This window comes from Topomyia yanbarensis, chromosome 3 (assembly GCF_030247195.1).
Source record: "Topomyia yanbarensis strain Yona2022 chromosome 3, ASM3024719v1, whole genome shotgun sequence".
NCBI classification, from domain to species: Eukaryota; Metazoa; Arthropoda; class Insecta; order Diptera; family Culicidae; genus Topomyia; species Topomyia yanbarensis.
Window position 1 is genome coordinate 241166006 of NC_080672.1, and position 12291 is coordinate 241178296.

General features: G+C 42.4%; 1 protein-coding gene across 19 annotated transcripts in view; it reads right to left on the bottom strand.

Moving 5' to 3' along the window:
• The window catches only part of LOC131689361 (cell adhesion molecule Dscam2), a 1607414-nt gene that overhangs the window by 457198 nt on the left and 1137925 nt on the right, over positions 1–12291 (bottom strand). For 18 of the 19 annotated variants that reach the window (XR_009305380.1, XR_009305379.1, XM_058974402.1 and 15 more), the window contains 2 exons: positions 11213–11374; positions 11008–11154 (listed from right to left, as the gene is read on the bottom strand). The exons of the other annotated variant lie outside the window; for it this stretch is intronic. Coding sequence is in view for 16 of the 18 variants with exons in the window: in XM_058974402.1 (XP_058830385.1) it covers positions 11008–11154; positions 11213–11374 (309 nt within the window). In the remaining 2 variants the exon portion in view is untranslated. The remainder of the gene's footprint in view (positions 1–11007; positions 11155–11212; positions 11375–12291) is intronic. 19 annotated transcript variants of the gene reach the window in all.

Here is a 12291-nt window from a genome sequence, read left to right on the forward strand (position 1 = left end):
TGCGCATATCACCGTTACGTTCATCAGATGATGACAGCTATGCATCGTTTCTATGCTAATTATTATGTAGTGAGGGTGATCATAAAAAGGGCTGTGCTGCAAACATTCTCACCACGAAACTGATGGTTTTATGTCTACCTATCAACGACCATGCCCACATCATTACAGTTCCAAGGAGGCTCTTCGTTCGATGGAGCATGGAAAGCACTCCTGGGTAAAACTTGGGAGTTCCTGAGCGCTTTATCTAAAAAATCATACCAGATTACCTTATTTTGGGTGCCTTCGCTTCGTTCTGGGTATTGAGAAGACGTATACTTAGGCATTATCAGGTGATATTTATGAAAGATTGCTTAGCTTCAACGAGTTTTTCAGTATTTTTTGAAAGAGGACTCTTGAAAATTGGCAAATTTTGTGGAACAAAGGAAGTGTAGGAATCTCAAAGGGATCAACAAGTCTTGGTTCAAGAGGATGGATAAGGGTAGTAACTTCATTCGGGTGGTATCTCGGGCCATGTCCAGTCATTATACTGTTATCGCGACATTGAACCTGTTGTCTGGTCATTCGTCTAGTGCCAGATCACCGTTAAACGAATTCCTTCGGCCTCGTTCCAATTTGAGATATGCTAGCCATCCTCGATCTCCTTATATGTCTCTCATATACATATTTTTAAACACGATAGATATCCATTTTTTCTGCAACTGAGGTTCCCTTAGCAGTTTCTGGGCAGGGTTGTCCGTAGTGCGCCGTTTGTTCACAGAATTGGCATGTATTAGTTTGTCCCTGATATGTGCAAAGAGTTCGCTGTGTAATGGTATCACCCCCTTCTGTGTTGTACTGCAAGGTAAGGTAGGAGGGAATGGGTTGGTCTGCCCGCATTCTCACCACAAAGACGCCATTTGAAATACCTGGGAAGTAGTTTCTCCATGTGTCCTCCGTAATAGATTCCACTGTTCCATAATGCGACATGAATCTTTTAATTGCCACTTTGCAAGTAAGTGGAGATAATCATGTAATTTCACTTCAATATTCCCATTATCCATGTATACAGGGATCTTGATTTCAGCGTTGTCACAAATAAGCACGTGTTTTAAGTAGTTCTGCGAAAAAATCTTTTCGCCTGGGCGAATTTGTTGAAGGTTATCAGCACCGCATGCTTGACGTGCTCAAGCTGTATGCAGGTGACTTCCGAAAACCGAAGCTGCATTTTCACCTTTAGCAGATGTTCCACATCACGAATACTTGGTCTTATGCGAAAAGACCTGAAGTCAATGGCCGCTGTGTTAGGCCGAATAATCACGTTTTGTTGACGAGACTCAGTCATCTTGATAGATCACAAGAATAAAAATAACAGTATCCTTTGTCGTTCAGACAATACACACAAGTAACTTTTTTTTTGTTCGCTTTGCACTGGCTCGGACAGAAGCAGGAGCACACTGGGTATTGTGACCGATGCCTTTGATGGTTGAAAATAGACTGAAATCCTGATTATTATCCCATATTTTCAAGAAGTTTAAATTGAAAGGCAAATAAATTTGTATATCAAAAAAAAAATGAAATTGCTGTGCATCGAGAACTTTGGATGCATGCATTTTGTATGCGAGACATATAGGTTTGTTCGAAACGTTGGAGTGGGTAATTCCCCTCCCGGTTATTTTCGAGTGGGTAGTACTACATACTACTACCCACGTATTCCGCCGGACCTGGTCTGCCCTGACTGTTCGTATGTCCTCTTTCGACGTCGAAAGAAGAGCAATGGTAGACGTCTGCGGCTGGGACACAACCCCTGATATCTTTATACAGAGGATGTGTCAAGCGGTGGAGAAGCAGAACGCAGTCTCGACTGCAACCACTCAGATTGCCTGCAGGTTGCAGAGAATATGGCGCGCCGAGCAGCAGATGACAAGCATGACTAACTTGTGATTGGTTAGCTAGAGCGGAAAGGGTTAAGCGCGGAGAAGTGAGTGAATGGTTTGCTCATGCTGAGGCGAGGGTGGCACAGCGATGGCAACCGCGATAGCCACGCCGAAGCATGGCGGAAGGGCGAGTGATTAGACGTGTGAATGGACTGCCCATACCGAGATGGGAGGGTCGTAGCGTAGCGTAGATTGTTGGTACCTATCGCTATTGATACCTCGTGGCGTGGCAGAGGAATGTAGGGCGTGCGTGAGTACGAACATCAAGCGAGAGTGAGTTAGTACGTTAAGTACTGCCATCCCCCCAGAAGTAATGCCGGAAGGTAGTTCCTGGGGGTAAGATGGCGGAGCCCAATGGAGTTTAGTCGGTATGGCTCCTGGTCGAGGCTGACACGCCAGTACACTTCCGTGTGGTAGCTTGGCAACTACTAAGTACGTGTACTGGGACAGTGCGTAATTGCATTCTCCATTGTAAAAATAAAAAAAACACTGGCTGCGGAAGCACACAGCGCAGTGCTCTGCTCTGCCTGCCGTTTAACAGGCAACTGCGCTTGTCTGACCAAATCTGTTCTTTAGATGGTGACGTAATTCATAGAAGCGTTGCACGTTAGGTACATAAATCTGTCGTGCTGGACTAGAGAAGCGCAGCCTTCTGTGTGCAAATGCGTGGTATTTTGACTACGTTATACATAATTTAATGCCATGATATCAAGAATCTTTGGGATTGTCGATTGGAATCTGTTCTTGGAAATAATTCTGAGCGATGCGAGCAAAAAATGTGAAAAATTTTCGTGGGATGGCTGAGTTACAACTGTTTAAAACCTGAACACTTTTCGTTACATAACAATTTTGTTGAATTTGCAAAGTGCACCCCCATACCGAAAACAAAGACGTAGTCCTACGTTAAAAATTATCAATATTTGAAATATAGATTTTGTCCGGCCTCCGACCACTGTGCGGTGTTAGGTCCGTTTGTTTGTGGATATACCTTATTAAGAACTTATACCTGACGCAAATGTTCATTTAATGGCATTTGGATGTGAAAATAATACTGTTTAGCTACGGATCGTCCGCCATCGAGTGCGGCATCTCACCCACAATTTTAATGCGGCATCTCTCCCCATTGTAGGGGAGAGATGCCGCACGATGACGTTTTCTTCTGAAATTATAGATGACCGTGTTCAGAATGTCTTTCAAAAGGTCTCAGCTATTCAACTGATGCATGTTTTACCTAAAAAATCACACAATTTAAAAAAAAAACGGAATTTTATGTGGTTCTGAAAATTTTCGGCACTCCGCGTTGTAACTGGACGCACATAATCTTTAATTAATTTTTTGTAGGTTGATAATAAGGATTATTTTACATCTCCAATATTGTAATTTTTCGAAAGACAAACTCGCAATATAACATTACCGTACCAAAGTGATTCTATATACGAGATGTAGAGAGTGCTGCATCTCACCCGACGCAGCACCTCTACCGAAATTACGCTATTATGATATTTCCTTTTTGGACAATAGTCAGTAATAAATCATATTTATTAGAGTTATTCTTGAAATCCATCTTCGTGAAATTCTCCACATAACGCTACTGAGCATTTAGCATGATCATTGCTGTCGTTTATAGTTGATCGAAGAAATATAGGGTAACTGGGGGCAAGTCCGACACCTTATTTTTTCTAAAATACCATAAAGCTCCTAAAATTGTATATTCGTTTACAAATTTAGGTTGATGTTGTTCGGTGAAAAATTACAAAAAAAACTCTGTCGTTAACATTTTAGCCTACTTATTCGTCAGCCATCGCTAGAACAATTTTTTGATAAAAAGAGCAATTAATTCCACAAATCAAACAAAATGTTTGGTTTCTTGAAAACCACTTACATTTAACGTCGTTGTCCTCCGCAGCTAGTATAGCCGACTTATCACTCACCACCAGTCTTCAGTGATGAGTGATGAGCCTGCTATAGTGCTCTAGTTACCGCTCAATAGGCGACTGAGCGCGTCCGACTAAGGGCCGTTTTCTTCATCCTCACTTAACTTTTAAACCAGGTTCACCAGTACGTTTAAACCTGGCTTAAGCGCTAAGCGAAGATGAAGAAATCGGCCCTAAATATGTTCCTTATATATGATGATGATGACGTCATTCATAGAAGCGTAGGACGCTAGATGCATAAATCTGTCGTGCCAGACTTGGGAAGCGCTACATTATGTATGTAAATGCGTGGAATTTTGACTTTGTTATACATAATTTAAATGTGTAATGCCACAATATCAAAAATCAAATTTCTGAGCGATATGCGAAATGATGAAATGGATGAATTATAATTCTTTTATTTAATATCGATTATTTTTGTATAGTTGATAGTAGAATTTTCGCTTGTAATAAAACCCTTTTTTTGTTAGAAGATTAAGCCCAATCCTGCTCAAGTAGTAAAGTTCATAACAAAAGCAAATCGAATGAGCCCTGCTAAGTTTCAACAGGTTTGTTTGAATTTGAAGGAGGAAAAAATCTCAAATCATACCCTATTATGTTCAAACGGCTGTTGTTCGTTGTATTATTGTATCAAACAGTCCAGCCACTTAATAATTTTCCATTCATTTTCAATTTCATCGACCCTGTGAATATCATCTCTCTACTAGGATACTGACTAGGTTTTTAAACATTGCTACCCAGAATATACCTAACAATGTTCAAGTATGCATGACAATGCCAAGTATGTCACATTTTATGTAAACTAATTACTACAGAGCAGATGACGGTTTTGGTTGGCGAATGAAAAAGCTTCAATTTGAAATGAAAGTGCTCAGTTAAGTCATGAAAATCCCGCCAACTTGAGGATGAATGATTGAAGAAAGCTTTGAATTTGTAGCTTGATGACGGTAGATTGAACTGAAAGTTGGCATTTTAAAGTGAAGTTTCGCACCATTGCATAAAATTGAAATTAAAATATAACATACTAATATCATTATTGAAAACTGGAAAGGTTTTGACAAAAATAAAAGTATTTCGCTGGTTTCGTCACTTAAATTTCGGAAATATGAAATATATAAAATAATATGTAAAACATATAGAATACCCATTCGTTATCGAGCACTCAGTCGAGATAGAAGTCTTTTGTCATCGGTCCGTACACTCTATAACGACAAATAGTGTTAATCCGCGTTCAAGGTTATTTGCATACTCTACGCCTAGTTGAGGTTTCAGTATTTTTTCCCTTCTTTTGTGTTTCTGTTTCTGAGTACCGTTAGCCGGTCAGTGAAGTGAAACAGTGTTCTTCTAGTAAGCCGTCTGGATACCGTTACCTACACAAGCTAAGTATTAGTTTTCGTTTCCCCTTCTTGGTTGTCTTAATAACGTGCACTGGGCAATAGGCCCGTGCAAAAATGACTTCCCCTGACGGCGGTTCATCTCAAGGTGAGATGGACGTCGAAATAAAATCGGCTCCCCGGCTCAAGGTATATCCGAGCTCGGCCACCGGGCCATTTGTGATCTTCTTTCGGACCAAAGAAAAAAAGTGTTTGAATGTGTTGCAGATTTCTCGAGTTCTGACGGATCGGTATTCGGCCGTGCAGAAATATCGAAAATTCGTCCTGATGAGCTTCGGGTGGTGGTTAACAGTTCAACTCAGGCAAACGATATTGCTGGCTACGAGCCCTTTACGAGGGAGTACAGGGTGTATATTCCAGCTAGCAGGGTTGAAGTCAGTGGGGTCGTTTCCGATTCGAGTCTGAATTGCGAGGACCTGCTAAAATATGGGACTGGCTGTTTCAAAGACCCCATGCTTAAGCCAGTGAAGATACTGGAATGCAAACGTTTGCATTCAGCATCAGTCGCAGCTGACGGGAAGAAAACATACGTCAACTCAGACTCTTATCGGGTGACCTTCGCCGGCTCTGCCCTGCCCAATTACCTCCTCTTTGACAAGGTTCGTCTACCTGTTCGCCTCTTTGTGCCGCGGGTCATGAACTGTACTAATTCCAACCAATTGGGACACACAGCCTCCCACTGTAGCAATAAAGCCCGCTGTGGGAATTGCGGTGGGAGTCATGCGGATGATTCCTGTGGTAGAGATGTCGAAAAGTGTCTCTACTGTGGGGGAAACCCACATGATCTCCCTTCATGTCCCGCGTACAAACAGCGCGAGGAAAATCTTAAGCGTTCCCTTCAGGGACGCTCTAAGCGATCTTTTGCAGAAATGCTTAAGATAGCTACGCCACCTGTCTCTACGAACATCTTTACCAACTTGTCTACTGACGAAGGCGACTGTGATGAACCCCAGGAGGGAACATCTTCTGCTGTGCCTAGAAGTAGCAGAAAAAGGAAGAACATTTCCTTTTCCAAGCTTCGTCGTAAAGGCCAGAAGGTGTCTCTTCATGGTCCCCCTAAAATAACTACTCATGGAAGTACTGGTGCAAAACCGAAGCAAGTCGCTCCCGGTCTCAGTAACCTGAGCTCAGAAAAGGAGTTCCCAGCACTTCCAGGAACATCAAAAACCCCAAGTGTTCCCATATCTCAGCCAGAGAAAGAAAACCGTGCTGGCTTAATAAATTTCTCTGACATTGTGGACCGTATTCTTACAGCGTTAAACATTTCTGACCCCCTTAAAAGTATCTTGATAAGCTTTCTCCCCGCAGTAAAAAACATTCTTGATGCAGTTCACTGCGAAATGGCCCCTCCTTTCAGCGATTGTATCCTTCGATGGCTAATTCATCGAACGAGGTCAAGGATTTAATCACTGTTCTACAGTGGAATTGCAGAAGCATCATCCCGAAAACCGATTCGTTTAAAATCTTACTAAATAATTTGAAATGCGATGCATTTGCCCTATGCGAGACATGGCTCACTTCAGAAATAACCCTACAATTTCACGATTTTTATATTATTCGCTTGGATCGAGAAGACTCTTACGGAGGAGTACTTTTGGGGATCAAAAAGTTCTATTCTTTCAATCGGATCGACCTCCCCTCGATACCAGGCATTGAAGTTGTCGCTTGCCAAACCAGAATTAAAGGCAAAGACCTTTGCATTGCTTGCACCTACATCCCCCCTAGAGCTTCAGTTAGCCACCGACGGCTTTGCGATATTGCGGAACTCCTCCCCGCACCGAGGCTAGTTTTAGGTGACTTCAACTCCCACGGCACGGCATGGGGTTGCCTTCATGACGATAATCGATCTACCCTACTCCATGAGCTTTGCGACAACTTCAATATGACCATTTTGAATACGGGTGAAATGACACGGATTCCTGCCCCTCCAGCGCGTCCGAGCGCCTTAGAAGAGAAGGCCGCTGCGTATAAGACATTCCGGGACGACGAGCTGCCAGCTAGCTACCGACAGTACGCGATGGCGGAAACGCGCATGAAGAGTTTGATAAAAGCCAAAAAACGTAGCTACTGGCGCCGGTTCGTCGACGGACTAACGAGAGAAACATCGATGAGCACTCTTTGGAGTACGGCCCGGCGCTTACGAAACCGAAACAGTACTAATGAGAGCGTGGAATATTCAAACCGTTGGATTTTCGATTTTGCCGAGAAGGTTTGTCCGGATTCCGCCCCGGCACAGAAGATCTACCGCGCAGCGTCCCCTCACGATAACGCGAACGAAACACCGTTTTCGATGGTGGAGTTCTCACTTGCTCTCTTATCATGTAACAATAAAGCCCCAGGGCCAGACAGAATCAATTTTAACTTGTTAAAGAATCTGCCAGACTCTGCCAAGAGACGCTTGTTGAATTTATTTAAAAAGTTTTCTGAGGGTAATATTGTCCCTCATGACTGGAGGCAAGTGAAGGTCATCGCCATTCAAAAACCAGGAAAACCAGCCTCCGACCACAACTCGTATCGACTGATTGCGATGCTGTCCTGTATCCGAAAGTTGTTCGAGAAAATGATCTTGTTTCGCCTCGATAATTGGGTTGAAGCAAATGGCTTACTGTCAGATACACAATTTGGTTTCCGCAAAGGCAAAGGGACGAACGATTGTCTTGCGTTGCTCTCAACAGAAATTCAAATGGCTTATGCTAGCAAAGAGCAGATGGCATCAGTTTTCCTAGATATAAAGGGGGCTTTTGATTCAGTTTCTATCAAAATTCTTTCTGAGAAGCTGCACCAGCATGGTCTTTCACCGACTCTAAACAACTTTTTGCTAAACTTGCTGTCTGAAAAACATGCATTTTTCGCATGGTGATTTATCGACATCACGAATTAGCTACATGGGTTTTCCCCAGGGCTCATGTCTAAGCCCCCTTCTCTATAACTTTTACGTGAATGACATTGACGAATGTCTTGTCAATTCCTGCACGCTAAGGCAGCTTGCAGATGACGGTGTGGTCTCTATTACAGGTCCCAGAGCCGTCGATCTGCAAGGACCATTGCAAGATACCTTGGACAATTTGTCTGCTTGGGCCCTCCAGCTAGGTATCGAGTTCTCCACGGAGAAAACTGAGCTAGTCGTATTTTCAAGGAAGCGTGAACCAGCGCAACTATAGCTTCAATTAATGGGTCAAACTATTGCTCAGGTTTCAACTTTCAAATATCTCGGGGTCTGGTTCGACTCTAAAGGAACCTGGGGATGTCACATTAGGTATCTGAAACAGAAGTGCCAGCAAAGGATCAACTTTCTCCGTACAATAACCAGAACTTGGTGGGGTGCCCACCCAGGAGACCTGATCAGGCTGTACCAAACAACAATATTGTCGGTGATGGAGTACGGGAGTTTTTGTTTCCGCTCCGCTGCGAACATACATTTCATCAAACTAGAGCGAATCCAATATTGTTGTGTGCGTTTTGCTTTGGGTTGCATGCAGTCGATACATACGATGAGTTTAGAAGTGCTGGCGGGCATCCTTCCGCTGAAAAATCGATTTTGGGAACTCTCATTTCGAATGCTCATCCGATGCGATATCTTGAACCCGTTAGTAATTGCAAATTTCGAAAGGCTTGTCGAGCTCAATTCTCAAACCCGATTTATGCCCTTGTACTTCGATTACATGGCACAAAATATCAATCCTTCTTCATACTATCCCAACCGTGTCAATCTCTTTCATGCTTCTGATTCAACTGTATTCTTCGACACATTCATGAAAGAAGAGATTCGTGGAATCCCGGATCACATACGTCCGCAAGTGATCCCAAGCATCTTTCATAGTAAATTTCGAGAAGTCGACTGCAACAAGATGTTTTACACCGACGGGTCAAGCCTCGACGGCTCCACTGGCTTCGGTATATTCAATCAAAACCTCACCGCCTCATTCAAACTCAATGATCCTGCTTCAGTTTACGTCGCAGAACTTGCTGCTATTCAGTATACCCTTGGGATCATTGATACTTTGCCCACCGATCATTACTTTATTGTCTCGGATAGCCTCATCTCAATCGAGGCTCTCCGTTCAATAAAACCTAGAAAACACATTCCATATTTTCTGGGGAAAATCTGGGAGCGCCTGCGTGCTTTGTCTATAAGATCGTACAAGATTACCTTAGTTTGGGTTCCCTCGCATTGCTCCATTCCAGGTAATGAAGAAGCGGACTCTTTAGCTAAGGCGGGCGCTTTGCAAGGTGACATATATGAAAGACCAATTAGCTTCAGCGAATTTTTCAGTATTACTCATCAGAGAACCCTCGAAAGTTGGCAAACTTCATGGAGCAATGGTGAACTGGGAAGGTGGCTACATTCGATAATCCCTAAGGTATCGACGAAACCTTGGTTCAGAGGGATGGATGTGGGTCGGGATTTCATTCGCGTGATGTCTCGGCTCATGTCCAATCACTACACGTTGGACGCACATCTCCGGCGTATTGGGCTCGTGGATAGCGGTATCTGCGCTTGTGGCAACGGTTATCACGAAATCGATCATGTTGACTGGGCATGCGCCGAGTACTGTTCTGCCAGATCTCAACTATTCGATTCCCTTCGGGCCCGAGGAAGATCACCCAATGTCCCGGTTCGAGATGTACTAGCAAGCCGCGATATTCTTCTACATGTCCCTTATATACACGTTCCTTAAAACCATCAATATCCAAATTTAAATGCCCCTATCTTTTCTCTTATCATTCCCAGAAGTGCCCTCTTCCGCCTACCGTACCCCAATGATGGTTTGATACGACTCCAAGACGAGACAAAACATCTGTCGAATGAACCAACAACACGAGATCTACAGTACAACATCACACGCGTAACGCGGTGTGTTTCCGATCCGTATCTGAGCCGTACTACGAAATCTTTTGGAGGAACCCCTGCCGACTCGAGGAAAACCACCCGGCGTCCCAATACTTGATGCATCCGTTCGAATTTGTAATCCTGGCCATTGATTCCTGATGCCGGAAACTGAAAGTTCATATCCCCCCCCCCTTTAAGCCTTGTCCATCATCTCTCCCATGTCTCTGATACACAGATGTATGACTTCACCCCCTTCTCCCCTTGAATATCTTCCCAAAACTTATGTGCCCCCTATCCTCTAATTTTAGTTGATCAATCTGTTCGAATCTATAATCCTAGCCGTTAATTCATGATGCCGGAAACTGAAAGTTTATATCTCCCCCCCCCCCCCCCCGTTCAGCCTTGTCCAGATGTATGACTTCACCCCCTTCTCCCCTTGAATATCTTCCCAAAACTTATGTGCCCCCTATCTTCTAGTTTTAGTTGATCAATATTTAATATTTAATATCTCGTTAAGAAATGCGCAACAGTACCACTACTTTAAAATAGCCCTAATTAATTCCCCTTAATCTTGAACCACTCTTTCTAGTTATTTGTAGTTAATAAGCTTGTAAAATGTTCCGCTTAGTTAATAATTAATTTCTCCTACAATCTCCCTTCTAAAAATCATAAAGTGAATTACTATACAAAGAACACACAAAATGACCCGTCCCCCAAATCTTACTAATATTATATTATACCCTCTTTTATATGTATAAGTTAGCTGTAAAGTTTTTTTTTTAGTTTCATTATATAAAACAAAATAATATTGAAATGTGTAACCCCCTAGTTTTAAGAAATTCAAAATGTAAAACAATGAAAAAATGGCACCTTTAAGCTAACGCATACGTGCCTTATTAAATAAACGAATTGAAAAAAAAAAATAGAATACCTACTTTTAGTTTGTCCTATTTGTCCATTTTCTTTACTAAATACAGTAAAGTGGGTTATAATTCCATTTGCATGGATCGGGTGTAGCCACGATACTAATATTGAATCCGCTGTTAGTGTCAAAGCTTTAATCTCAGCTGGTGGGTCAGGCACTGTAATTGAATTACGAGATTTCAATAACCTTCGAGATAATCCTAATTTGTTCTATACCATCCTCTTCTGTAACACAAAATATTGGAGAACTTGATGTGCCATCTCCAGATAAAGTGAAGCTCAAAACCTGGATAGAATAATTCGTTGCTTTTAGTAATGCATGCAGGTACGTTTCCAAATTGGACGTTCGTTTAACTTCGTATGGTAGGAAGAAATTATCTGTGAATATATTAGAAAATAGATAGCCATTATTATGATAAATAAAGAAAAGTAAAGTAGGCGAAGCACAAAAGGAGATTTTTCAGTATAACTATTGCTCAAACGAAAGGTAAGACACAGACGTCCCAGACAGGATAGTCGATGCCATAAAAGTATCGCAAAGATTTAACGGCTTTTTCATTTGCAATTTCTGCCATCTTCAATAACAATAACTCAGCAGAAAAATGAGCCGGAATGCTGGTTAGAATCGGTTGTGTCACTGAAGCCGAAATACGAATTAGAACCAGCCAGAATTCCGGCTCGTTTCCGAATGAACTTCACTGGGATAGTACATAGGAGCAGGGTTTCCAAAGACAAATCTGTATTTTTGTACAAAAAAATCTTTTTATTTGTATTTACTTTTCGAAAAATCTGTGTCGATATCTGTATCGAAACAATTTACTGGATTATCTATCGAAGATACTAACTCCTGTAGTTGAAATCAGTCAAACAGGGACTTGTTCACATTTTCGTAAAAAAGCTCCTAAAAATGGTTCTGGTATTTCGCGACCAATGTAGCTATCGAGATTTAATACTAAATATTTAGAATCACATAACATTACAATTAAAGTTGTAACTCGCGGGATCTGTTACTCCCAGCACTTATGAGACCCCCCCCCTCTCTACACTTCTCAGGGAAGGCTTGCGATCGCGAACTATTGTCAAGGAAACACTTGTTTAATCTTTAAGTAAAACCCACTTTATTTCCGGGTATCGATGTCACTTTTTATTCTTCCGGTTGCACTTTTTACCTCGGGTGCCGATATTGGCACTACAGCTGCTGTTGATTCGGGGCCCCTTCTGCTACTGCTTCTTCGTCGTCGAACTCGTTGATGTCCACGGTTTAGCTCCTCGTAGCTCGCGGGCGGCCACGGGGT